Source organism: Doryrhamphus excisus, chromosome 13 (genome assembly GCF_030265055.1).
Source record: "Doryrhamphus excisus isolate RoL2022-K1 chromosome 13, RoL_Dexc_1.0, whole genome shotgun sequence".
In the NCBI taxonomy this organism is placed as follows: Eukaryota; Metazoa; Chordata; class Actinopteri; order Syngnathiformes; family Syngnathidae; genus Doryrhamphus; species Doryrhamphus excisus.
This window is the reverse complement of record NC_080478.1, coordinates 4,664,417-4,687,289: the sequence shown is the minus strand read 5'-3', so window position 1 is coordinate 4,687,289 and position 22,873 is coordinate 4,664,417. Positions and strand designations below refer to the sequence as shown.

The following is a 22,873-nucleotide window of genomic DNA, read 5'->3' as shown; positions in this document are numbered from 1 at the left end:
GGCGGGGTACACCCTGGACTGGCGGCCAGCCAATCACAGGGCACATACAGACAAACAACCATTCACACTCACATTCATACCTATGGACAATATGGAGTCGCTAATTAACCTAGCATGTTTTTGGAATGAAGCCCCATATGTGACACCAATTCATCAAGTCCGTTGTGTTCTTATTATTGATGAAAACCAGTTTTATAAACGGTTTATTAATGTCGTCATGTGTTATAGTATTGTTAACATCAGCATTATTATTATTATTATTATTATTATTTTATTACCAAAGCAACTGTCTCGTCACAGCACATTAAAACAAGTTTCAACACCTCCATTCACACACTCCATTCTTTCATTCTGACCCCGAATGAGCCTCACTGCGTCATCCTTTGTGTTCTCCGCTCAGTCCTGTAGAGCAGCAAGAAATGCCAGCTGATACGACACATCCACATGACGTCTCCTCCGCCTGCTGAGGCTGCATTTCAAGGGTTCACCTTGAAACAAAGGACATTCCGCCTCGCTGGGTTATTTCACAAACACACACACACGAACACACACACACACCAAAAAAAAAAAAAAAAAAACACTATTCATACTGAAACACACACTTGACTTCAAAGTCGCATCAGTAGCATCAACGTAGCATGCAGCTTTAAAAAAAAAAAAAAACACAAAATATAATATAAACACAAGCAGTGTAGGACTGTCTTTCATTGAAGTGTAGCGCCCTCTGGTGTATTTAGGCATGTACTGTACAGTACTGTCATTTCAGCTTGAGCAGAAGATATAATTCAAAGAAGTAGTATTTGCACAACAATGTGGTTTTTAGCATTTTTCCACCACAATAAATCTAAAATAAAACAATCAATGCAAAAAAAAAAAAATTTTTTTGATGGCGCTATCTGCAGTTATGAATCGAGCAGAGAGTGCCATCTCACAAGTCAATTCACTCAATATTTTCCAGCAGGAAGATGCTTTGCAAGACATTTTATACATATGTTTAATAATTTAGGGTATGTTTGATTTTTGGGGTCGTTTTATGGGTTCAAAATTTTTTTTTGGGGGGGGGGGCGCATAAACCCCCATAAATAGCACCTCGAATTCCTCCATATTTTGGGGAAAAATATTTTTTTTATTTGATATTTTTGGGAAAAAAATTGAATAATACTCTTCAGGCATTATAATAAAAACAATAATAATAATAATAATAGTGAAAAAATTAGCTTACTTTAATTTTTTAGTTTTATTTAGTTTTATTTTTAATGCATTACGATGGTGTATAAAGGTTAAAATCCGAAATCCGAATCGAGCAAATTATTTCGGAATAGTTTAAAAAAAATGGTAAATCATGAAAACGAAACTTAGCCACAGATTTCATCATCGCTAAGCGACTTTTCTCCGAACATCAAAAATTGTCACGCAAAATTCGAAAGTGAAACTCTTTTAAGCCGACATCACTCAAAATGGCTGACTTTTGTTTACATAAGCGGTTGTGAACATCACCAAAAAAAAAAAAAAAAAATTGCTCGGACGTTCCGATTCCGGAATTCCGATCTTTTGAAGTTACATAAGTGTCAGTCCCCGAGTCGCTGCTTTGTTTTGATTGATTTTGACGTGACGGCACGATAAAGGTCCTCCATTTTTAAAGCCAAAGTGCCATTTTTTTCTCGTTATTTTCTCGCTTCTAAGTAGTCCCAACGGTCTTTGAAAGTTTTTTTGGAAAGTCTTTTCCGTATGTCTACAATGTCGTAGTAGCACCGATTTCTTTGGCCTTGTCCCGCTTGTTCAGACTTAGTTCTCTCCCTCCCAGGGTCGGATCGGTCTTCCTGTACAGCGACCGGGGCGGAGCCATGTTGGTGAGTTCGTGCTGGTCGGCAAACAGCATCCTTTCGTTCTCGTGTTGGACTTTCAGTTGTTTGGCGATGCGCTTGCCGATGAGATAAAACATCTCGCAGATGCACATGAAGATGCACAAGGCGCTGGAGACCACCATGAACAGCATGAAGATCTTCTTCTCAGTTGGCCGGCTAATGAAGCAGTCCACCGTGTTGGGGCACGGTTCCAGGGAACACTTGGATAACCTGGGAACATTAAAATCGCATTAAACCCAAACCGAACCACCTCGTTTACAAAGAAACTTCGATTATATTTCCGGCAATTACTTCGGTAGATCATATCCGTGGTAAATCCGATACAGGATGTAGAGGAACGAGATGTCGAAGCCGGCTTTGAAGACCAAACTCAGCAGATAGGTCCACCACAGACCTCCTCGCTTCTTGCCCGGGTTGGCGTACAAGTGAGAGCCTTGGTGCAGCTCCACGTATTTCTTGTCCTTCCCTTCTCGGAATTTAACGTGAGCCATCACCATGAGGGACGGGCAGGTGACAAAGATCAGCTGCAGCGCCCACAGACGGATGTGGGAGATGGGAAAGATGTGGTCGTAGCAGACGTTGGTACAGCCCGGCTACGAAACAACAATGACAAATTAATCCGTTGCAGGAAGGAAATCAAACAACAAAAACCAAAGAACAAGACAAAGTCTGTAATTAGGACTTTTTATCTCATAATTTTGACTTTTATCTTATCATGTTGACTTTTAATTTCATAATTACGATGTTTACCTGATATTTTTGACCTTTTAATCTCACAATTTTGACTTTTTATCTCATTATTTGGACTTTCTTATCTCATAATTTTGACTTTTTATCTCATAATTTTGACTTTTTATCTGATAATTATGACTTACCTGATAATTTTGACTTTTTTATCTCATAATTTCAACTTTTTATGTCATTATTTTGATTTGATTATTTTGATTTTTTTATCTGATCATTTTGACTTTTTATCTGATCATTTTGACTTTTTATCTCATAATTTTGGCTTTTATCTTATCATGTTGACTTTTAATTTCATAATTACGATGTTACCTGATATTTTTGACGTTTTTATCTCACAATTTTGACTTTTTATCTCATTATTTTAACTTTCTTATCTCATAATTTCGACTTTTTATCTGATAATTATGACTTATCTGATAATTTTGACTTTTTTTATCTCATAATTAAAATTTTTATGTCATTATTTAGATTTTTTTATCTGATAATTAGGACTTTTTATCTCATAATTTCAACTTTTTATTTAATTATTTTGATTTTGTTTTAATCTGATAATTTTGACTTTTTATCTCATAATTTTGACTTTTTATCTTATTATGTTGACTTTTTATCTCATAATTGGGACTATTTATCTTATAATTGTGACTTTCATCTCATAACTTTGACTTTTTATCTGCTAATTTTGACTTTTTATCTGAAAATTTCGACTTTTTATCTCATAATTTTAATGTTTTTTTCTCATAATTTTGACTTTTTATCTCATAATTTTGAATTTTTTTCCTATAATTATGACACTTTTTATCTAATTATTTTTGACTTTTTTATCTCATAATTTTGGTGTTATGTCTCATAATATTGACTTTTTACCTCATAACTAATGTTTTTTTCCTCATAATTTAGACTTTTTATCTCATAATTTTGATGTTTTTTCTTATAATTATGACTTTTTATCTCATTATTTTTGACTTTTTTATCTCATAATTTTGATGTTTTGTCTCATAATTTTGACTTTTTATCTCATAACTTTAATGTTTTTTTCTGCATAATTTTGACTTTTTATCTCATAATTTTGACATTTTTTCTTATAATTAGGACTTTTTATCCAATTATTTTTGACTTTTTTATCTCATAATTTTGACATTTTTTTCCTCATAATTCTGACTTTTTATCTCATTATTTTGGACTTTTTTATCTCATAATTTTGACATTTTCGTCTCATAATTTTGACTTTTTATCTCATTATTTTGACTTTTTATCTCATAATTGTGACGTTTTTCTCATAATTACGACTTTTTATGTCATTATTTTGATTTGAAATTGGTGTAATGATTTTCAGTGGCGGAAACGGGCTTCCATATAATATACATTTTTTTAATATTCATTTTTTCTTTTTTTTTAAAAGGGCTTTATAGTTGAAATAGGTGTGTTTCATGACATGTATCGTTAGCTCCCTCATGCTAACTCATTTGTCCTTTTTGTTGACATAAACAGCACATGTGTATTCCGCTTTGCATGTCGTCTTACCTGCCGTGTGTTGCACACAAAGTCCTTGCTCTCATCGCCCCAAACTCTCTGTGCTGCTACGACAAACACCAGCACACGGAAGACAAACACCATGGACAGCCAGATCCTCCCAAATGCCGTGGAGTACTTGTTGACTCCACTCAACAGACTCTCAAGGCCCGACCAGTTCATCCCTGCGGTTACTCTTGCCTCGGTGATGAAATGTGCCCCCCCCTAAAGGAAAAAGTGGGAAACACGGTTAAATCAGAAAACAATCACTGGCAAGTGAGGGAATTACAACCAGGAATTCTGGGCCCTGTGACAAAAAAACTCATCCATCCATCCATCCATCCATCCATGGTTGCGGGGGTGGGGGGGTGATGGAGCCTGTCCCAGGTGACTTTAGGCGAGAGGCGGCGTACACCCTGGACTGGTTTCCAGCCAATCATAAAGCACATCCAGTGTAGACAAACAACCATTCACACTCACAGTCACATTGATGGACTGCTGAATATGGTTTTTATTATTATTATTATTATATCATAATTGGGACTTTCATCTCATAACTTTGACTTTTTAACTGATAATTTTGACTTTTTATCTCATTATTTTGATGTTTGTTCTCATAATTTTTACTTTTTATCTCAGAATTTTGACTTTTTATCTTATTATGTTGACTTTTTTCTCATAATTAGGACTATTTCTCTCATAATTGTGACTTTCATCTCATAACTTTGACTTTTATCTGATAATTTTGACTTTTTAACTGATAAGCTTGACTTTTAATCTCATAGTTTTGATGTTTTTTCCTCATAATTTAGACTTTTTATCTAATAATTTAGACTTTTTATCTCTTAATTTTGATGTTTTTCTCATAATTATGACTTTTTATCTAATAATTTTGACTTTTTATTTTATTATGTTGACTTTTTTCTCATTTCTCATTTCTAATTTTCTCATTTCTCTCATTAGGACTATTTATCTCATAACTTTGACTTTTTATCTGATAATTTTGACTTTTTATCTGACAATTTTTCGACTTTTTATCTCATAATTTTGATGTTTGTTCTCATAATTTCTACTTTTTATCTCATAATTATGACTTTTTATCTCATAATTTTGACTTTTTATCCTATTATGTTGACTTTTTTTCTCATAATTAGGACTATTTATCTCATAATTGGGACTTTCATCTCATAACGTTGACTTTTTAATCTGATAATTTTGACTTTTTATCTCATAATTTCGACTTTTTATCTCATAATTTTGACTTTTTATCTCATAATTTTGACGTTTTTCTCATAATTACGACTCTTTATCTCATTTTATTTCAGTAGAAGAATAATACTTTTACCATTGGAATCATCACTTGGGCGTGTACCCTGAGAGAAAGTTTTCCGGTATTACCATATGCTGTATACAGAACATTCATAATAGCAGCACAGCATAAAGAGTAACCAAAACATAACCTGAGAATAAAAACAATCCCAACGTTGCCAGCTATGAGCGTGTGCATGCATGTGCAAGCATGTCGCACGTCACTGATTGGTGCTGCCAAGCAAGAACATGCAGTGGAAACACTGATGTGGGTGAGGTTTAGGTGGTTTGGGATAGAAAAATCAGTCCGACTCACTTGTTCCGTTTCAGTTTATGAAGAAATTTTTTTTTAAAAAATCACATTTTGGGAGGAAACCGGAGTACCCGGAGAAAACCCACGCATGCATGGGGTAACATGCAAAATTATTTTTATTTTTATTTTTATTTTTATTTTTATTTTTATTTTTATTTTTATTTTTATTTTTATTTTTATTTTTATTTTTATTTTTATTTTTATTTTTATTTTTATTTTTATTTTTATTTTTATTTTTATTTTTATTTTTATTTTTATTTTTATTTTTATTTTTATTATAAAGTGTTTATTTGTCGATTTGAGGGGCTTGGGCATCTATTCCGGATGCCTCCTGGACGCCTCCCTGGTGTTCCGGGCATGCCCATCCGGGAAAGCCTTCCTTATATGGTTCATTGTTAAGAAGCACGGAATGATGGGCATGCCCAGAGCTGGGCCGTGGGTTGAATAAATCAAAACAGACCGTTTTGGTGGGAATAGGTGCAGATTCTGGAAAATCTAAAAAGTTTTCTGAGTAGGTTATTGTGTGTAGCTGCTCTATAGGCCCACAACTCAATACAAAGGGTTGAAAAATGAGCACAATATGTCCCATTGAAGTCATTGTCAAAATATATTTGTATTCTTTTACTTTCCAGTTATTGTTGTTGGAAGAATATGTTTTAGTTGATCTGACTTCAGTACGGCAACTTTTTTACTATTAACCATTTTAACCATTTTAACCATTTTAACCATTTTAACCATATTAACCATTTTAACCATTTTAACCATTTTAACCATTTTAACCATTTTAACCATTTTAACCATTTTAACTATTTTAACTATTTTAACCATTTTAACTTTTTTTTAAACTTTTTTAACTTTTTTTAAACTTTTTTAACTTTTTTTACTTTTTTTACTTTTTTTACTTTTTTTACTTTTTTTACTTTTTTTACTTTTTTTACTTTTTTTTAAACCTTTTAAACTTTTTTTAAACCATTTTAACTATTTCAACTATTTTAACTATTTTAACTATTTTAACCATTTTAACTATTTTAACCATTTTAACTATTTTAACTATTTTAACTATTTTTACTATTTTTACTATTTTTACTATTTTAACTATTTTAACTATTTTAACTATTTTAACTATTTTAACTATTTTTACTATTTTACTATTTTACTATTTTTACTATTTTTACTATTTTTACTATTTTATTATTATTACTACACAAGCATCTTTATTTACACATTTTCATATAAACTGTAAATACCTGTCCTTTACTTTGATACCAAAATCATACATGTAGGTCAGGGGTGTCCAATATGTGACTCGAGGGCCATTTCCAGCCCATGACTCATTTTTTTTTGGCCCTTGGCTCTTAAAAAATAAAATTAAAAAAGTAAAATTAAACATAAAAAGACAGCAAAATTGGAGAAATGGAGCAAAATTGAACAATGTAAAGAAAAAAAATGAAAAATTGGCTTTTGTACAAATTAAAAAAAAATACCGTACATTTGATTTTCAGTACGCAGTCAGTCATTTACCGATGTATTTACCGATGAAAACCACAGGAGGGAATCTGTATATCATCGATTAACATATTCCCCATACAGTAATTCACTGTTTTGCTGAGAAAATGATTTTTTTTTAGATGACTTAAAACAGGCGAGGCACAGCGTCGAGGACTATTCCGCTTTGACAAAACAACCGCTAGTCTCCATGGCAACTCCAATGCCTACTAAAATGACCTTTGTCTTGTCTACGCTTGTTGGGACATTCGTGAACGAGGTGTCATCCGTTGTCATGTACTTTAACGTCGGTTTTAACACGTGTTTCACCCCGGTCGCCGCACACGGTGGAAACAATCCACGCCATACATATCGACTATAACGCCATTTGTCATCATGAAGTAAGAATCTTTTTTTCATCAAGCTAAAGTTTCCGAGAATAAAAGGACTCATTCGTTTCATTGGAATAACTTAGCTTAATAGTGTTTACAATAGGCTTGTTTACTGTTCGATCCCCCGCTGGCGACATACTTGTGTTACTATTGAAAAAGTTATATTTGTGATACAAGAAAATACATGAAAAACACTTACCCGGTGATGAAACTTCTTTTAAAACTCTGGCACTTGGAAAAAAAACCAACAGAAAGAATGAGTTTACAACATTAAACACATCTGGTTTAATGAACATCTGGTGAAAAAAGCATTTCGCTCCTTTCCGCCTTTCAGGATGTGCGTCTTCTTTGCTCAGCCTTTACTCGGATCCTGCCAAACCAGATTCAGACTCTCCTACGTCATCGCACACACCTACACACACACACACACATACACACACATGCCCGGTCTTGTTAGAATTAACAATACAACTATGTAGTACAACACCCAGAACCTAGCAAAAGAACGATACATATGTATAGTACAAGTACATATGGTTTCATATGGGACCAATTATCCATCCACTGTTAACACATGTGGGCCTCTGTGGGGGCTTTTGCGGGAAGTAAATACACGGAGCCACACCCTTTTTTGTCCCACACTGTATGTACACTCATTGGAATGAAATGTTACAGGGCTTTTTATCATATTCTGTGCGTCTTTTGTTAAGACGATGTTAATACAAAATGGTGGTTACCCAGGGCGGCATTTTCCAGGGTAAAAAAAAAATACTCAGCGCTCATCAAATCCTCATCCGGTACAACAGTAATTGAAATTATATTGTATTCATTATATTGCAGATGGGCTGCACGGTGGTTGAGTGGTTAGCATGCAGGCCTCACAGCTAGGAGACCCGAGTTCAATTCCACTCTCGGCTTGTGTGGAGTTTTAATGTTCTCCCCGTGTATGCGTGGGTTTCCTCCCACATTCCAAAAACATGCTAGGTTAATTAGCGACTCCAAATTGTCCATAGGTATGAATGTGAGTGTGAATGGTTCTTTGTCTATATGTGCCCTGTGATTGGCTGGCCATCAGTACAGGGTGTACACCGCCTCTCGCCCAAAGAAGACAGCTGGTGACGACCCTCGTGAGGATAAGCGGTAGAAAATGAATGAACATGATTCCAACAGTAAAATATGGTGGTGGTAATGTGATGGTCTGGGACTGTTTTGCTGAATCAGGGCCTGGAAGACTCACTGTGATAAATGGAACCATGAATTATTGTTTAACTGTTTGAAAATATGGGCTGCATGACGTACGAGTGATTAGCTCGCAGGTCTCACAGCTAGGAGACTCGAGTTCAATTCCACCTTCGGCCATCTCTGTGTGGGTTTTCTCCGGGTACTCCGGTTTCCTCCCACATTCCAAAAACATGCTAGGTTAATTAGCGACTCCAAATTGTCCATAGGTATGAATGTGAGTGTGAATGGTTGTTTGTCTATATGTGCTCTGTGATTGGCTGGCTACCAGTTCAGGGTGTACCCCAAAGACAGCTGGGATAGGCTCCAGCACCCCCCCACCTCCCCTGGACGCATAAGCGGTAGAAAATGAATGAATGAACATTATGGAATGTATATGATCAAATTAGCTAACGTTACTTGGTGGCTATAGACTAACAGCAGTTAATTTGACTGTACTGACTGGCTATCTTACTCATGAGATTGGCCTCGGGCCGCATTTTGGACACCCCTGGCCTACGTCTATGAGTGAGGAACACCATTCTTTTCATGGGGTCCTCTTTATCTCATATAAACAAGTTAATGGAGACTCATATGACCTGCCTGTTTGCCTCATATTGCAGTCCCGAGTGGGGTGCGATACCCCTCGAATTGGTATCAATCCGATACCAAGTAAATACAGGGCCAGTAGCTCCGATATTGATACATTTTTAAAAATAAATTTTATTAAAATTATTTAAATTATTTAAATTAATTATAATTTTATAATTTTATAATTTTATAATTTTATAATTTTATAATTTTATAATTTTATAATTTTATAATTTTATAATTTTATAATTTTTAATATATTATTATATATCTATCTGTCCATCTATTTATCTGACTGTATAATGCTATTATATTTGTATTAAACGCTACAGCACATATGAATAAACTCCAAAGGAAAACATCCATTCAATGAGAGGAAAGTTTAAAACCGGAAGTAGTAGTATTTACCCTTCAAAGTAAGACTAAATAAACGGTGAGGGAATAAACTGCAATGGGATTCCACGGTGTGCTCATTTGACTTTGAAAACCCTGTAGCCAAGTTGGCGATGCGTGTTATTTGGTTCCATTTCAACATTTCGTTTCAACATGTCTTCCCAAGCCGATTAAACTCTTAATAGACGCTACTCTGACATTTTGAGAACACCACGGTGCGTACGTATGTACTTTTTTATATACCGTTGTTTATAGCGTATGTCGTACGGCTTTTTGTTGTTACAGTCTTAATATCGGATGCTTTTTGTGAGCGGGTCTTGTTGAATATTTCGGGGTTAAAACTTGCCTTAAATGTATTTTAAGCTTTGCACTTTTATATGTACGATAATATTCGTGTAAACAATGGCGTCCGGGTTCTAAAATTGCGTATTTAACATGTCGGTTGATTGGAACGCCGACCCAGCTAACGGTAGGAGTTTAATGACATCATAAATCAGTGAATCCGTTAATAGTTATCACTAACTAGCATAGCACCATAGCCCAGAAACCTTTATTCGGTGACAGTTGTGTTCAATGTACTCGACAGTTGATGATTATAAATATCATCTGGTAAGAGCAACATCTTAATACATGTCGCGAAAACACGTCTTATCCTTTTTGAGGTTGTTGAAATATATCGCTAGAATGTGCTGCAAGCTAACCTCCCCTGCTAATGATTTCCACTGCACAGCAGCTTAGCATCAAGCTAGCGGGCCTTTGTCAGCCGGGAGCAGAACCAAAACAACAACAGCATCACCATCAATGGTGTGTCTACATCCAGGAGCAGTCACATTGTCCTGTGTGTGCTCAATGAACTATCACCTCAGCTCACATCACGGTGAGTACCGGTTGTTATTTTTATTATTATTATTTTTTTTTTTACCAAAAATACTCCTACACCCCATATATTACAGGCCTTTGAGTGTCCATTCACCCTTGCTGTGATTGGTCAGGTTGAAACAAACTGAAGTCAATTTGCCCTGCTAGTATGGTTCATTTGGTCAATTTCAAGTTTGTATTTGGTCTTTAAAACAGAGAAGAGCTGAGACATTTTTCCACATGATTTATAGCCTAAACAGGAACTTTACGGTCAGTAATCAAAAAACAATAGTTGGGATAATAACTATAAAATCAATTTTCACTCGCTAAATGTACTGCAAAAAAGGCCAGTAAGGATAATTCATAATGCCGCCTACAGAAAACATACTAACTCCTTATTTCTAAAATCACAATACTTTAACTTGCTGATATAGTTCATCTTCAAACAGCTAAAATAATGCATAAGTTTAAAAATAACCAATTGACTAAAACTGTCATTCAATACTTCTCTACAAGAGAGGAGAATATTATCTCAGAGAATAACTCAATTTGAAACACTTACCGTATTTTCCGGACTATAAGTCGCACTTTTTTTTCATAGGTTGGCTGTTCCTGCGACTTATACTCCAGAGCGACTTATAAATGAAAAAAAAACTGTTTATGCTACATAAACACTGGACACCTTTTCTGTTTATGTTTATTTTTTGTGTAGCTGAATAAGCATTGTGTTAGCATATCTTATACCTATTCAGCCTGTTCTGTATTCTTTTATTAATGCTGGAACTTGCCTTCCAAGATGACGTAATGTTTGTTTTGGTCAAGTAGTTTGGAAAATAAATTACCTGCAAAAAATACGACTTATACGCCTTTGCTTTTGTTTTTTTCTACCTAATTATGCATTTCTGGCCTTGTGCGACCTATAGTCCGGAAAATACGGTATATGCTAGGACTACATTATGCTAGCCATAGCATTTCAGTATGTGGAATCAAACTATGGAATGGATTGAGTAAGGACCTCAAACAATGCACAACGATGAGCCAATTCAAGAAACAATACAAGCAGTTGATGTTTGCTAAATACAAGGATGAAGAGTCTTGAACCAGTCATGATGTGCTATATATATATATCACTATATTGACACTTACTATGGTACCCATTATGGCAGTGGATGCTCATATCACCGAGTACTTTGGTATGTGACAAAAAATAAAAAAAAACTGAAATTATATTATGAAAGCAGGAAGTGAACAAATGTAACAGTTACTGATTGTAAAAGTACCAGATGGAGGGGTAGGATTTAATAAGCTTTGCTTCTTCCTACTCCTTTTGGACATGTGGAACTGGGAACTGATTATGGGATGCATTCAATTGTAATCTGATGCATGTTCGAATGAAATAAAACCATTAAAAAAAATCAAAAACAAAAAAAAATTGTCATTAAATTAAAAAAAAAAAAAAAACTTAAATTATATTATGAAAGCAGGAAGTGAACAAATGTAACAGTTACTGATTGTAAAAGTACCAGATGGAGGGGTAGGATTTAATAAGCTTTGCTTCTTCCTACTCCTTTTGGACATGTGGAACTGGGAACTGATTATGGGATGCACTCAATTGTAATCTGATGCATGTTCGAATGAAATTAAACCATTAAAAAAAATCAAAAACAAAAAAAAAATGTCATTAAATAAAAAATAAAATAAAAAACTTAAATTATATTATGAAAGCAGGAAGTGAACAAATGTAACAGTTACTGATTGTAAAAGTAACGTGGAACTGGGAACTGATTATGGGATGCACTCAATTGTAATCTGATGCATGTTCTAATGAAATAAAACCATTAAAAAAATCAAAAACAAAAAAAAATTGTCATTAAATAAAAAATAAATAAAATAAAAAAACTTAAATTATATTATGAAAGCAGGAAGTGAACAAATGTAACAGTTACTGATTGTAAAAGTAACGTGGAACTGGGAACTGATTATGGGATGCACTCAATTGTAATCTGATGCATGTTCGAATGAAATAAAACCATTAAAAAAAAATGAAAAACAAAAAAAATTTGTCATTAAATAAAAAAATAAACTTAAATTATATTATGAAAGCAGGAAGTGAACAAATGTAACAATTACTGATTGTAAAAGTAACATGTGGAACTGTGAACTGATTATGGGATGCACTCAATTAATCTGATGCATGTTCAAATGAAATTAAACCATTACCATTACCAAACCAACGTTGCTGTTGATTAATTCCCTCGACATTTAGGGAACGTTGGACCTAAATGCGAGAAATCCCAGAGCGTACACACATGACATATTGGTCTCTTTCTTAGGCTGCACATGTATGGCGTTTGCAAGACGTGAAGGGGAGTTCTGCCAAGCCCAGCACCTGCTGCTCATTGTGGACAAGTGAACCAGATACTCCAAAGGCACAAATACTGCCATACACGCTCACACAGGTACGCCAAAGCACACAAGTACCGTGGAACTTTAAAGGTTACCCACAATGTCTTCTCGGATGCTGATTGGACTCAGATTTGTTCAGATTCCCCCCCCCCCCAAAAAATGACAAATTGAGCTGTCCAATCTAGTTCTGAGCATGATCTGATGAAGCCTTCTCGGATGAGAGGCGAAACATCTTCTAAGACGAAGTCAATTCAATTTTCTGTCGACTTCAGCTTCCAGTTTTTCTGTGTAGATGGGATAACCTTCTCAAAGGACAACCATCCTCATCAGAGGATAAAATCATAGTTTCCGTCATATATACGTACAATATATCACTGAGTGACTGTCTCTACCTTTGCAGGCTTTCATTGCCATCCTGTCAAACCCATATGAAGAAAGGACACCGTTTTGGGAACAGAGGAGGCTTTGCATTGCCTTTGACTTCCTCGCCACTCCCTTTCTACGCTAATTTACTTTGCTGAGTAATTTTTGGGCTGAGAATTTTTTAAGGAAAGCCAGCACAGGTCTTTTTTTTTTTTTTTTGGCCATCCTTTTTTATAAAGCACAGTACCTTTTTTGTAAATTAAATAAAAATGAATCGACCGGCTGCAGTGGAAATCTCCTATGACTGTTTAAGGTTCCTTATCACGCACAATCCCACTAATGCACAACTTGGAAGGTTTATAGAGGTAGGACGCTCTTTTTTTTTTTTTTTTTTTTTTTTTTTTTATTAACACCATTTGTAATTTTACTCCTAAACTGTGTTTGAAGTCGGAGTGACATGCTATTTGATCGTGTGTTAATCTGAAGGATCTGAAGGCATATGGCGCTAACACCCTCGTGAGAGTATGTGCTGCTACTTACGACAAGGCGCCCGTGGAACAGGAGGGCATTCGAGTCCTGGTGAGTGTACTACTTTTTTTTTTTTTTTTTTTTTTTACAATTTTGTATTACAAAACGATGAATCAATACTTCCTCTGCCAACAAGTCTGCTTGATGATTGGTTAAATCATCAACAGTGACCCAGTAAAACTGGTTTGATGAGTCCATCAGTATAACAAAGGTGGCTGAAGCGACGCTTGTCCTGCTGTGGGACGCAATTTTGCATGCCAGTGACTAAATTTGTGAAGTATGTTGCGCAAAAGCTATTTTGGCACACATAATGGTTGTGCGCCACACGTGAACGTCACGCAACCCCTTCACAAACAACGTGGGCGATGCGCGTCTCATTCTCAGGATCATGGTGGCCAGCCAATCACAGGGCACATATAGACAAACAACCATTCACACTCACATTCATACCTATGGACAATTTGGAGTCCGCTAATTAACCTAGCATGTTTTTGGAATGTGGGAGGAAACCGGAGTACCCGGACAAAAAAACCAACGCGTGCACGGGGTGAACATGCAAACTCACAGAGATGACCGAGGGTGGAATTGAACTCTCGTGTCCACCGTGCAGCTCTCTCTTGGAACATGTCGCGGGAATTCAGGGCACGGACAAACAGACTAAAAAAAAAAAAACAGTTTCTTTCCTGGAGCCATCATCTCTATCAACAATTTGTAACCATGGCAACCAACCGTCCTATATTTATTATTTATTATTTATTATTTATTATTTATTATTTATTATTTATTATTTATTATTTATTATTTATTATTTATTATTTATTATTTATTATTTATTATTTATTATTTATTATTTATTATTTATTATTTATTATTTATTATTTATTATTTATTATTTATTATTTATTATTTATTATTTATTATTTATTATTTATTATTTATTTAGCTGCTGCAATTTCATTCTACTAAATGTAAAATGACAATAAAGCGCATTCTGATTCTGATATATATATAGTATATCTGATATATAGGGGTCGAGTGGTTAGCGCGCAGACCTCACAGCTAGGAGACCAGGGTTCAATTCCACCCTCGGCCATCTCTGTGTGGAGTTTGCATGTTCTCCCCGTGCATGCGTGGGTTTTCTCCGGGTACTCCGGTTTCCTCCCACATTCCAAAAACATGCTAGGTTAATTAGCGACTCCAAATTGTCCATAGGTATGAATGTGAGTGTGAATGGTTGTTTGTCTATATGTGCCCTGTGATTGGCTGGCCACCAGTCCAGGGTGTACCCCGCCTCTCGCCCCAAGAAGACAGCTGGGATAGGCTCCAGCAGCCCTGCGACCCTCGTGAGGAAAAAGCGGTAGAAAACGAATGAATCTGAGATATAGCGCATTTTGAGATATATATATATATATATATATATATATATATATATATATATATATTTATTATTATTATTATTATTATTATTATTATTATTTTTTTCAGAATGCGCTTTATTGTCATTTTCCATATAGATCATTTTACATAGAATGAAATTGCAGCAGCAATCCAAAATAACTTGTTGCAGGATATGCCATTTGAGGATGGCTCCGCCCCCCCGGAGCAGGTGGTTGATGATTGGCTGAGTCTGCTGCAGACCAAGTTCCGAGATGAGCCTGGCAGCTGTGTGGCTGTGCATTGTGTTGCTGGTCTGGGAAGGTATGTTTGTACCACACATTTGATTGGGTCCATTTACAGTAAAAAAAAAATAAAACACACACACTAAATGCACATGACATTTTTTCTTAGTAAATTAGGTCCTAAATGTAGTATTGAGACACCCGGCTCTAAGACGCACTATCATGGCGGTAGGGTTGAAGGTCACTATATATGCTATATATATACTGTATATATATACTGTATCAGCACAGACATTTTGTTTCTTTTGGTGTCCCTTTTTAGTGTGCTTTAGAATTAGATTGCTATGCTCCTTTTATTGATTTGTGCTTTTTGTTTTTTCTTTCCCAGAGCCCCCGTGCTTGTGGCTCTGGCTCTAATTGAGTGTGGGATGGAGTATGAAGATGCCGTTCACTTCATAAGACTGTGAGTAATGGCGCCTGAGACATCCTTTTCGTGCATATTCAGTATTTGCTCAGTATTTTCTATTGCTCTCATTTTTTTAAATGAGCTGAACCCAAAGATCTAAAACAGATTTGGCTCAAATGTTGTTCACTAAATCTGCGTTAGTTAGTACCGTATTTTAAGTCGCTTCAGAGTATAAGTCGCACAAGGCCAAAAAATGCATAATTAGGTGGAAAAAAACATACATAAGTCACGCTGGAGTATATGGTAATGATTTAATTTCATTTGAACATGCATCAGATTACAATTGAATGCATCCCATAATCAGTTCACAGTTCCACATGTCCAAAAGGAGTAGGAAGAAGCAAAGCTTAATAATCCTACCCCTCCATCTGGTACTTTTACAATCAGTAACTGTTACATTTGTTCACTTCCTGCCTTTCTAATTTAAGTTTATTTTATTTTTTTAATTTAATAAAAAAAATTAACAAACAATTTAAAAAAAATTTGATTTAAAAAAACATTTTTTATTTTAATAAAAAAAATGTAATGGTTTAATTTCATTTGAACATTTCCTAGTATAATTTTAGTTTTTTAATTTTATTTTTTTAAATAAAAAAAAGTTTTTAATTGTTTTAATTTTTTTAATGGTTTAATTTCATTTGAACATACATCACATTACAATTGAGTGCATCCCATAATCAGTTCCCAGTTCCACATGTCCAAAAGGAGTAGGAAGAAGCAAAGCTTATTAAATCCTACCCCTCCATCTGGTACTTTTACAATCAGTAACTGTTACATTTGTTCGCTTCCTGTCTTTCAAATATAATTTAAGTTTATTTTATTTTTTAATTTTAATTAAAAAATATATTTTTTGTTTTTAATTACATTTTTTTAATGGTTTAATTTCATTTGAACATTTCCTAGTATAATTTGATTTTTTTTTATTTTTTATTTTAAAAAAAAGTTTTTAATTTTTTTAATTTTTTTAATGGTTTTATTTCATTTGAACATGCATCCGATTACAATTGAGTGCATCCCATAATCAGTTCCACATGTCCAAAAGGAGTAGGAAGAAGCAAAGCTTATTAAATCCTACCCCTCCATCTGGTACTTTTACAATCAGTAACTGTTACATTTGTTCACTTCCTGCTTTCTAGTCTAAATGTCGATATGCCATTCCTGTGAGGAGGATGAATGAATTATGAATGCTAACAAACACAGATTTAAACAGTGTTGTCAACAATATGTTAGAGCGGTAGGTCTTTTGGATACATGGAAAAAGTTTTAGATCGTTGAGTTCAGCTCATGAAAAATGTCGGGTTTATATTTTTTGTTTTGTTTCAAACCATATTTATTTGTGAAATGCATCATGTGTTCATTACACAATATTGTGCCGTGATATTACCGCTGCGTATATCTGTATGGGTTGATGTTTTGGAATGTTGTTTTTTTTTCCCAGGAAGCGTCGTGGAGCATTCAACTCAAAGCAGCTGCTTTTCCTGGAAAACTACAAACCCAAATTGTGCTTGCGCTCCAAAGATGCTAACGGACAGAGCTGCAGCATACAGTAGGAATCGGGATGGACAAGCACCCCCGCCCTCTGTATCTTTACTGACGTGTCATAGGACCAAGCGTGTCGTGATGATATTGGATGTTGTAAGGATGTCGGTAAAATTCCCACTCGCTATACAGAATCTAAGATTACACCAGAAGCAACAAGACTCGGCGCGTTTTGAGAACGTGATGTTCTCATTAAGTTAACATAAAGCACACATTGAATATATGTTACAAAAAGATTAATTTTTTTAATTGTATTTTGGTGTTTCGCTGTGGAATAACGTAGCACGCAGGCTAACCAGGCTAGGCTAATTGGCGACTCCAAATTGTCCATAGGTATGAATGTGAGTGTGAATGGTTGTTTGTCTATATGTGCCCTGTGATTGGCTGGCCACCAGTCCAGGGTGTACCCCGCCTCTCGCCCCAAGACAGCTGGGATAGGCTCCAGCACCCCCTGCAACCCTTGTGAGAATAAGCGGTAAAAAAATAATGAATGAATAATAGATATCAAGGCTACGCGGCGGACGAGTGGTTAGCACGCGGGCCTCACAGCCAGGAGACCCTAGTTCAATTCCACCCTGGGCCATCTCTGTGTGGAGTTTGCATGTTCTCGACATGCATGCCCACATTCCAAAAAACATGCTAGGTTAATTAGCCACTCCAAATTGTCCATAGGTATGAATGTGAGTGTGAATGGTTGTTTGTCTATATGTGCCCTGGGATTGGCTGGCCACCAATCCAGAGTGTACCCCGCCTCTCGCCCGAAGAAGACAGCTGGGATAGGCTCCAGCACCCCCTCGTGAGGATAAGCGGTAGAAAATGAAAAAAACGTCCCTCGCAGCACATTCGACAGTTCTGATGTTTTTAGCTATTGGCTTGCGCAAACGTCTCCCGGTGGCCGCCAACGAAAAAGTCGCATTTACTAGTGGTTTACGTTTGGTGAGTCGAAGACGACACAAGTCAGGGATCTTTCTGCACGTTGCAGTAGGCGATGTGAGAACCGACGGGGAAATGGCGAAATCAGCACAACAGATTCTACTACGACTATATCTACACACGACTGCACAATGTCACACAACACTGTGAAGCAAAACAATAATATTAGTATTAGTACCGTATATATATATATATATATATATATATATATATATATATATATATATATACATATATAGACATGATACTGTGCGTTGAAAATGTAGCGCCCGTCTGTGACATACGGCAACGTTAATGTGAAGGCATGGCCACTTTATTATGTCTGACATTGATATCGATACTGCAATGCATATGATGCATATCTGCCAATTTGACCATTTTTGGACCGATGGCATCATAGCATCCCCATTGTGTACATGATATTATCATATATGCAGTGTATATATATATATATATATATATATCCATTAACGGGACCTCCCCTCCTGCCACATTGGTAATGGTAATGGTTTAATTTCATTTGAACATGCATCAGATTACAATTGAATGCATCCCATAATCAGTTCACAGTTCCACATGTCCAAAAGGAGTAGGAAGAAGCAAAGCTTATTAAATTCTACCCCTCCATCTGGTACTTTTATAATCAGTAACTGTTACATTTGTTCACTTCCTGCTTTCCTTATATAATTTAAGTTTTGTTTTTTTTTGTAAATATGTTTTTTTTTTTATTTTTTTTTTTAAATTGTTTAATTTTATTTCAACATATGATACATATAATTTAAGTTTTTTTCATTTTATTTATTTATTTTTTTTAATTTGGTTTTTAATTTTTTTTTATTTACATTTTTTTTAATGGTTTAATTTCATTTCAACATGCATCGGATTACAATTGAATGCATCACATAATCAGTTCCCAGTTCCACATGTCCAAAAGGAGTAGGAAGAAGCAAAGCTTATTAAATCCTACCCCTCCATCTCGTACTTTTACAATCAGTAACTGTTACATTTGTTCACTTCCTGCTTTCCATAATACAGTTTAAGGTTTTTTTTTTATAATAATGTACCTCATACCGAAGTACTCGGTGATATGAGCATCCAATGCCATAATGTGTACCATAGTAAGTGTCAATATAGTGATATATATATATAGCACATCATGACTGGTTCAAGACTCTTCATCCTTGTATTTAGCAAACATCAACTGCTTGTATTGTTTCTAGAATTGGCTCATCGTTGTACATTCAAAAATAGGTGACACGTTTGCAAAAATGATCACAAAACAAAGAATCACAATTATGCTTAGCAAAAAAAACAAAAAACTATTTTCTTCCTGTGGTGTTAAAGCGATCCGCAGTATAAAATGTCACGAAGTTATGTAATAGTCGGTGTCTGCTTTGACTTCTCCATCCGTGCCACGTAATTTGCGTCCCGGGGTGTAAAGATGCAATCCGACCGACTCGTCTCCGGTAGTCGTTAAAAGAACACACGTTACTGTACTACACACTTGAAGTGTACCTACTGTTTGTCCCATGTCGCAGTACTGCCACAAGTTTAAAGGGTGTGTTCAACAGAATGTATTCTTAAAAGTAAAAAAAAAAAAACATTTTATAGATTGTCTTAGAACAGGGTTGGGCAAACTTTTTGACTCGCGGGCCGCATTGATATAACAAAATTTCCGGGGGGGGGCAGACTATATATTTTACACGTAACAGTCCACCTGGTATTATTGTATCTGTAAAATTGTCATGCAATCTGCTATTATTATTTATTTTATATTTATATTTAAATATTTTAAAAATAATAAAATATTATAATAATTAAAATAAAATTAAAATAATTATTATATTATTATTATGTAAAATATGCAAATATAACAATATTATGTATAATTAATATAATAAATATAATAATCATAATAGTTATAATAATAATATAATAATTATTTTAATTTTTATTATTATTATGTGCTTGTGTCTCTTTTTTCAGGAGCACTTTGTAAACAACAGACCATGTCAAACAACCAAATTGATACAACCATCAAAAGGTTGGCTCAGGCCATGATGCCAGGTTGTATGTTGAGTTTAAATTAAATACTTTGGAAAGATTGGGCGGGCCGTATTCAAACACTTGGCGGGCCGGATGTGGCCCCCGGGCCGTAGTTTGCCCACCCCTGTCTTAGAACATCAATAGTATTATCTTAGTTCCGTCATATCTGCTTTTTACAATACAGCTTGCTATCGTCCTTGAGTAGCCTGTGGGATGATACACAAAATGTGCAAAATAATTTTTCATGTGATATGCTACTTTGATTTAGACATCATACGGTACTACAGGTAAGTCTGAACAAACTTGATTACCCCAAGTTAAGGTAATTTACTTCGTTTAACTACATTTTTTTCTTAACAAGCACTTTGTAAGTATTGGCAACAAACAGTATCACATCATATTGATCATGTCTATTCAGCATGCAGAGCCCATTTCATCATAAAAACAGCGTGCGCTAGCAGGTTTAGCAATGGGTAGTAGTGGCAGTATTTGTTAAAGTCCTAAAAAGAGTACACAAGTACACAAAATAATAATAAGTAGTTAATGAGGAATGAACCGACCAAACCGCTACCCAGTAGTTCCTCATTAGTTCATTGGAAACTACTGTATTTTTGTGTACCTTTTATTGTAAAATGACACCAAGTGCAAAACTTGTCATGCACAAGTTTCCCCGTGGTGTCACCGAATCGGGGACGTTTAATATGACTCTCGTAATGAATTTGGATTTTTCACAATTTCATGATTGGTAACAGAAACTTCAGAATTTCGTGGAAACTACAAGGTGGATATTTATAAGCAGCTGGCGGCAAACAAAGCTAACCTTTTTTGCATTCCCATCTAGATTTCTTTTCCATTGAACTGTACAGAAATGTTGTTCACAAAATCTGTGTTAGTTAGTACCGTATTTTCCGGACTATGAGTCGCTTCTGAGTATAAGTCGCACAATGTCGAAAAATGCATAATTAAGTGGGAAAAAAAACATACATAAGTCACACTGGAGTATATGGTAATGGTAATGGTTTGATTTCATTTGAACATGCATCAGATTACAATTGAATGCATCCCATAATCAGTTCCCAGTTCCACAATTTCATGAATGGTAACAGAAATTTCAGAATTTCTTGGAAACTACAAGGCGGATATTTATAAGCAGCTGGCGGCAAACAAAGCTACCCTTTTTTTTTTGCATTCCCATCTAGATTTCTTTTCCATTGAAGTATACAGAAGTAAGCGATGAGCACGGAGAACCATTCCCTCAGGATATTGAAAATATACGAAAAGATAATCGGTTAAAAGAGTGTAGGAAACAAGCCAAATAGCGTTGTTCAGATTCGGAATCGAGGGAATTGTGTTATTTTAGCCACGTTTACTTGTTCCCGTTTCCACCACGGAGCGCGACATTGACGCTAACAGTCACATGTTTTTGCTGCGTGATTCCAAATGTGCTTGTAACATGCTGTTGTTTATAGTTTTATTTAGTTTATATTACCCCGTTGTTCCTTTTTAGTCTTTTGGTTCTATGTTTTTTTTTTTTTTTTATTTTGCGGTGTTTGTTGGTGAAATGTCTAACGTCTAATTAAAAGTGAGTGTGTAGTGGAGTAGTTGTGTTTACTTGTGCAAAGCTTAGAGAATATTCAGAAGTCTTTTACACGCTACACGTTACACTTTTTTTTTCTGTGTAGCAAACGTAACAAAATAATAAACTACTCATGCTGTGAGGTCAATGGTTGTCTATTTGGGATTCATTTGTAATGTGGACACCAAACAGACCTCTGTAACCCCTCTGTGTGTGTGTGTGTGTGTGTGTGTGTGTGTGTCATTGCCTGTGGCTGTGGTCTTTGTACACGTGCACGGAGATGTCAAAGTGGAATCACATGGAGTCAATAGCTGGTTCAAGGTTGATTGCTTTTCCTGACTGACATGCCGCACTCCATGTTGAACACCAGAGGGTCTTGACCTGTACACCAAAATATAAAAATAAGGTCTACATCAGCGGTGGCCATTTTTTTTTCCACCAAGGAAAATATATAAACAGCCAATCACAAGGCACATATAGACAAACAACCATTCACACTCACATTCATACCTATGGACAATTTGGAGTCGCTAATTAACCTAGCATGTTTTTGGAATGTGGGAGGAAACCGGAGTACCCGGAGAAAACCCACGCATGCACGGGGAGAACATGCAAACTCCACACAGAGATAGCCGAGGGTGGAATCGAACCCTGGTCTCCTAGCTGTGACGTCTGCGCGCTAACCACTCGAACGCCGTGTCGCCCTTTCTGCTGTTTT

The 22,873-nt window shown here is 35.4% G+C and overlaps 2 protein-coding genes across 7 annotated transcripts; one reads left to right on the top strand and one right to left on the bottom strand.

Annotated features, from left to right (window-relative positions):
• Positions 1-1,676: 1,676 nt before the first annotated feature.
• On the bottom strand, positions 1,677-8,261 carry LOC131140030 (gap junction beta-4 protein-like). Its single transcript, XM_058090090.1, has 4 exons — positions 7,819-8,261; positions 4,134-4,346; positions 2,157-2,458; positions 1,677-2,075 (listed from the first exon to the last, which is right to left on the bottom strand). The coding sequence occupies exons 2-4, from the start codon at positions 4,302-4,304 to the stop codon at positions 1,733-1,735; spliced, it is 816 nt and encodes a 271-aa protein (XP_057946073.1). The 5' UTR covers positions 4,305-4,346; positions 7,819-8,261; the 3' UTR covers positions 1,677-1,732.
• A 1,618-nt stretch (positions 8,262-9,879) lies between these two features.
• Positions 9,880-22,303, top strand: LOC131140031 (protein tyrosine phosphatase type IVA 2-like). Of its 6 annotated transcripts, none has more exons than XM_058090096.1 (8): positions 9,880-10,040; positions 10,555-10,698; positions 13,013-13,138; positions 13,486-13,813; positions 13,935-14,027; positions 15,544-15,674; positions 15,984-16,058; positions 17,500-22,303. In XM_058090096.1, exons 4-8 carry the CDS (start codon positions 13,718-13,720, stop codon positions 17,609-17,611), a joined length of 507 nt encoding a protein of 168 aa, XP_057946079.1. In that variant the 5' UTR covers positions 9,880-10,040; positions 10,555-10,698; positions 13,013-13,138; positions 13,486-13,717; the 3' UTR covers positions 17,612-22,303. The 6 variants fall into 6 exon arrangements, with proteins under 6 accessions (XP_057946079.1, XP_057946074.1, XP_057946077.1 ...); XM_058090091.1 differs by having other exon boundaries at positions 9,881-10,036; positions 10,552-10,698; XM_058090094.1 differs by having other exon boundaries at positions 9,881-10,040; positions 10,552-10,698.
• The last annotated feature ends 570 nt before the right edge of the window (positions 22,304-22,873 follow it).

Bases quoted from the DNA above. Each gene is read 5' to 3' on its own strand.
- LOC131140030 (XM_058090090.1), bottom strand. From the start codon at position 4,304: ATGAACTGGTCGGGCCTTGAGAGTCTGTTGAGTGGAGTCAACAAGTAC. The intron at 2,459-4,133 runs GTAAGACGACAT...GTTGTTTCGTAG, and splicing joins TTGTGTGCAACACACGGCAG to CCGGGCTGTACCAACGTCTG. The intron at 2,076-2,156 runs GTAATTGCCGGA...TAATGTTCCCAG, and splicing joins CACGGATATGATCTACCGAA to GTTATCCAAGTGTTCCCTGG.
- LOC131140031 (XM_058090096.1), top strand. From the start codon at position 13,718: ATGAATCGACCGGCTGCAGTGGAAATCTCCTATGACTGTTTAAGGTTC. The intron at 13,814-13,934 runs GTAGGACGCTCT...GTTAATCTGAAG, and splicing joins AACTTGGAAGGTTTATAGAG to GATCTGAAGGCATATGGCGC. The intron at 15,675-15,983 runs GTATGTTTGTAC...TTTCTTTCCCAG, and splicing joins TGTGTTGCTGGTCTGGGAAG to AGCCCCCGTGCTTGTGGCTC.